At 58.3% G+C, this 4736-nt stretch overlaps 2 protein-coding genes across 2 annotated transcripts in view; both read right to left on the bottom strand.

Annotated features, from left to right (window-relative positions):
• Positions 1 to 3335, bottom strand: part of NRBP2 (nuclear receptor binding protein 2) — a 10358-nt gene extending 7023 nt beyond the window's left edge. Inside the window, exons 1-4 of the mRNA XM_077758133.1 lie at positions 3205 to 3335; positions 795 to 1073; positions 253 to 615; positions 80 to 181 (exon numbers count right to left, since the gene is read on the bottom strand). Of these exons, the coding sequence (XP_077614259.1) occupies positions 80 to 181; positions 253 to 615; positions 795 to 1073; positions 3205 to 3324 (864 nt within the window). The 5' untranslated portion in view covers positions 3325 to 3335. The remainder of the gene's footprint in view (positions 1 to 79; positions 182 to 252; positions 616 to 794; positions 1074 to 3204) is intronic.
• A 137-nt stretch (positions 3336 to 3472) lies between these two features.
• Positions 3473 to 4736, bottom strand: part of EPPK1 (epiplakin 1) — an 8559-nt gene continuing 7295 nt past the window's right edge. Inside the window, exon 2 of the mRNA XM_077758132.1 lies at positions 3473 to 4735. Coding sequence (XP_077614258.1) covers positions 3761 to 4735 — 975 coding nt within the window. The 3' untranslated portion in view covers positions 3473 to 3760. The remainder of the gene's footprint in view (position 4736) is intronic.

Raw genomic sequence — 4736 nt, 5'->3', positions numbered from 1 at the left:
CCCCCCCCCCCCCCCCCCCCCCCTGTGGCCACATCCCTCCCTGTGGTGTGCCTGTGGTGTGATCGTGACCATGGCTCACCCGCGCCCGGGCTTCCGAGGCGTCCAGCCAGTATTTGTGCAGCTTGACGATGTTGGGGTGGTCTACCAGCGCCAGCTGCTCAAACATGGTCTGGATCTTCTCCTGGGAAGGGGGGTGCGGTCACGGGGTGGTGGGGGGGGGCCGTGGTCGCTCAAGGGGTGGGCAGGCCTCACCTCATGGGCTGCGAAGGCCTTCCTATCCCCGAAGTGCAACTCATTCCACACCACCTCCACCCCCTCCTCTGTGTCCATGGCCAGGAAGGTGCTCTGGACCCCTGGCATGTTCCCCTGGTTCACCTGGCAGTGGGGGAGGGAGGTATGAGTGTGGCGATCTGTGTCAGGACACCGAGTGAGGGCTTGGTCTCTGCCCACACCCTTGGAGGGGAAGCAAGCTTGGTATAGTGGCCCTGACCCCCTCCAAGGGGGAACTGCAGGACCGGAGGCAGGCCGGCCTCTACTAGCTAAGTAGTGGTATCCAGGGGCGGGGCCAGGGGATTTGGGGCAGGTTTCAGGGGAGTCAGGATGGTGTTCAGGGGGCTAGCTGCTGGTCTGGCCACAGAGGGATGGGGAGGTGGTCCTGGGAGGAGGCTGGACTTTAGGAAACTGGGGGGATCGTCACCAGGGCAGGAGGTCCAGGGCCAAAGGGGTGCAGGGGCCGCCCAGTTAGGGGGCTGCGTGCGCGAGGCCGCGGAGAGGTTTCTGGTCTGTCGGCTTGCCCAGCGCTCCCACGGGCCCTTCGTGNAGGCCACGCCCCCCGGCCCCGCCCCATCCGCGGTGTCGCCGCTGCCGTGAACCCGCTCTCGGGCCCCGCCCCGGGTGCGGCCCTCTCCCAGGCCGAGGCCCGGCCTGGCCCTGCCTGAGGCCCCGCCCCACGGGGGGGGCCCCGCTCGGGCGGACGCCCCGCCTATTCCGACTAGGGCCCGCGCCCCCGGGGCCCAGCTGCGGTCCGGGTNCTCGGGTCCTCCCTGGGCGCCGGCAGCCCGCGTGGGCCCGGCCTGGGGCCCCGGGAAACGCCCTGTGCGGCTCTCGGAACCGCGGGATTTTCCCGCTCCGCTTGCCCACCACCCTCACGCTGCCCCGCGGTTGTCTCCAGGCTTGCGTCGCCCCGGGATGGGCCCAGCCTGGAGGGCGGCGAGGGGGCGACTCCCCGAGGACAGGGCGGCGATGGGGCACCTGGGAGGCCAGCTCTCCCGGCGCGTCCTCCCCACCGGCTCCCAGGGTCACCGACGTGATGCAGACACACACCAGCAGGCTGACCAGACGGCTTTAGTTGCCGATCACAAGCCTCCCCCGCCTGCCCGTCTGCACTTGACTTCGCTTGCTCCGGGTCACCTTCCCACGCTCCAAAACGGCGATTTACTCTCTTCTCTTGCTGTTCTGCTGATGGCTCCCCTGGCACAGAGGAGCCCAGGGTGGGGAGCCCCTCCCTCCTCACATGCAGCCCCTTTCTCTCCAGGAGGCCCCTGGTCACACCCTCTGCCCGAGTCAACAAGAGACATTCTCTAGGATTCTTGTCTAAAATCTCCCTTTGCCCCACTGCCCTCCCATGGTCTTACCCTGTCGCAACTGCTGATTCCTCACCCTGACTTCATCGTCTCTTTCTAGAGAGAAAAGTGGTGCATGCCCGTGCCTGCCTCCTCTCAAACTTGAACCCCAGCCCTGAGCGCCTGCTCTGCGGAATGGCCTTCAGCCCCACTAGTGTATCAGTCAAAAGGGACACTTCTCTTTAAGCATCGGACTGCGTCCACCATCCTTACTGTTGCCGACCTTCTAGGACCAGCCTTGCTCACCAAGACCATGGAGCAGCCTGCTCCCTGTGTCCTGGTTTCCCCAGGACCAGGCAGAACTTTGAAAATCTCATTCACCTGCTCGGAACTCTGTGTACTAAAGAGGGAGACCAGTGAGGACCAGCCCTCTGTCCCAACTACACAGCCTTTAATAAATGACTGAAGCACCAAGCTCTTGTAGCAGTCATTGAGTATGACCCTTCAGTGGTCTTTTATCATTATTATTTCCTTTTAGAGAGCAAGTGAGCATGGGTGAGGAGAGGGGGAAATGGAGAGAGAGAGGATCTTTTTTTATTATTTTTAAATTTTTATTTATCTCTAGGAGAGAGAGAGACAGCGTGAGCAGGGGAGGGTCAGAGAGAGAGGGAGTCACAGACTCTGAAACAGGCTCCAGGCTCTGAGCTGGCAGTCAGCACAGAGCCCGACGGGGGGGCTCGAACCCACGAACCGCGAGATCATGACCTAAGCGAAAGTCAGACGCTTAACCGACTAAGCCACCCAGGCGCCCCAGAGGATCTTTTTTAATGTTTATTTATGAGAGAGAAAGACAGAGAGAGAGAGAGAGAGAGAGAGACGGAGCAGGGGAAGGTCAAAGAAAGGGAGAAAGAGACTCCCCAGAAGGCTCTGAGCTGTCAGCATAGAGCCCAACGTAGGATTTGAACTCACAAACCACGAGATCATGACCTGTGCTAAAAGAGTCAGACATTTAACCAACTGAGCCACCCAGATGCCCCGAGAATCTGAAGCAGGCTCCATGCTCAGCATGAAATCCAAAACGGAACTCCCATCTCCTATCCCTCAGATCGTGACCTGAGCTCAAATCAATAATGGGATGCTCAAGCAACTGAGCCGCCCACAGGCCCCCTAATGGAGTGTTTTAACACACTATTCTAAAAACAACTCTATGTTACCCTACATTTGTGATTGTTATTTTCCTTTTTAACTTCTTATTTTTACATTTAAAACATCTGACCAATCAAACCTCGGACATCAGAGACATTTCCTTAAACATTAATATTTCTTTGTAAATCATAAAGCATAGAGCTATAAACCGTGCCAGTGATCGACCCATGAGGGAACACACCTAATGGAAGAGCTACTCCAAGACACAGATTCAGGCTGAGCTTTATTGAGCACAGCAAGGGGACACACAGCCACCAAAGAGGGACCCGAAATAACCATGAACCACTGAATTGAAAAGAAAACTTAATAGCAAATGACATAATCCACAGGCAGGACCATATCTTTAAAATAGAAAGGACATGGGCACCTGGGTGGATCAGTCAGGTAAGGATCTGACTCTTGGCTTTGGCTCAGGTCAAGATCTCAGGGTTCATGGTTTTGAGCTCCACACTGGGCTCTGGGATGACAGCTCCGGAGACTGCTTGGGATTCTCTCTGTCTCTCTCTCTCTCTTTCCATCTCTGTCCCTCACCTCTCATGTTGTCCTTGTCTCTCATAAATAAACACTCAAAAAAAAAAAAAAAGGGAAAATAAAATGGAAAACAGACCATGTAAAAAAAGGAATATAAGAAAGGAATGTGTGTACTTCAGTGTGGTACCACAGCCACACCAATGAGAGGAAGACGGTTTGTACTAAGACGGAACATGATTTAATAGAGAACATTACCGACTATTGTCTCAGAGACACAAATGGGCTAAGAATTCGCAACAAAAAAGGAGATATGCGGACGAGTGTAAGAAAAGAAGATTATGTTACATTACAACAAAATTGAAAAGTGGGAAAACTAGCAGGATAAAGGAAATTTTTGGTTTATGACAAGAAAGATATATAACACAAGGGACAGTGGATTGACAAATAATTGGAATATTCCTAAACACTTGAATAACTGATATAAGTTTTATACATGGACACAGGAAAAGGCGAAAGGCCATTCAAACGGCACTCAAGGACAAAAACAAGAGCCCCGTCTCGGGGTCCTCCACGCAGCGCTCCAGCAGCTGCAGGTAGGTGAGGTTCTCGTGCGTGTTGGGGTCGAAGAAGCCCTTGGTGTCGTCGCTCGGGTCCGCCAGGACGCGGCTCATCTCTTCGTCGAAGTAGCCGCGCTGGTAGGCCACGTCCACGGGCAGGCGGTGGCTGTGCACCGGGTCGATGATGCCGCCCGTGGCGATCTGGGCCTCCAGCAGGCGGACGCCGTGGTCGCGCACGATGAGGTCCCTCTTCATGGCCTGGAAGAGGGAGATGCGCTCCCCGGTGTAGGGGTCGGTGTAGCCGGTGACGGCGCGCTCGGCCGACAGCAGCTTCTCCTGGATCTCGCCGCCCACCACGCCCGCGGCCACCGCCTCCTCCACGGACAGCCTCTGGTTGCGCACGGGGTCGATGACGAAGCCCGTGGCCGCCTGCGCCTCCAGCAGCACCAGGGCCGTGCCGGGCCGCAGGACGCCCTTCCACATGGCCTGGTAGATGCTCATCTTCTCCTGCCGGCCCGGCTCGTCCTTGGCGGGCACTAGCACGCCCGCGATGCAGCTCGTGCCCTCCAGGTAGCGTTTGACCGAGTCCATCTCCGTCACCTCCTGCAGGGTCTTGGTGCCCTGGGCCAGGTCCCGCAGGGTCTCGGGGCCCAGGATCCCGGACGTGTGCAGCTGGGACGCGGACACCTGGCGCCTCAGGCCGCGGAAGGACGCCTTGCTCAGCCGCTCCTCCGCCTCCTCGACGGCCCGGGTGAGGGTGGCGATGAGGGCGGGCACGGCCAGGGCGCCGGCCGCGTGCTGGGCCAGGAGCTCGTCCCGGCGGGCCTGGCTCAGGTAGGAGGAGAAGAGCACATCCCAGACGGAGGGGCGCTGCCCCCGGAACTGCCCGGCGCGCACCTCCATGGTGGCGGCACGCAGGGGCCCCTCCTGGGGGCCCCCG

Source organism: Crocuta crocuta, unplaced genomic scaffold, assembly GCF_008692635.1.
Source record: "Crocuta crocuta isolate KB4526 unplaced genomic scaffold, BGI_CrCroc_1.0 scaffold327, whole genome shotgun sequence".
NCBI classification, from domain to species: domain Eukaryota; kingdom Metazoa; phylum Chordata; class Mammalia; order Carnivora; family Hyaenidae; genus Crocuta; species Crocuta crocuta.
This window is presented reverse-complemented; position numbering and strand designations above follow the sequence as displayed.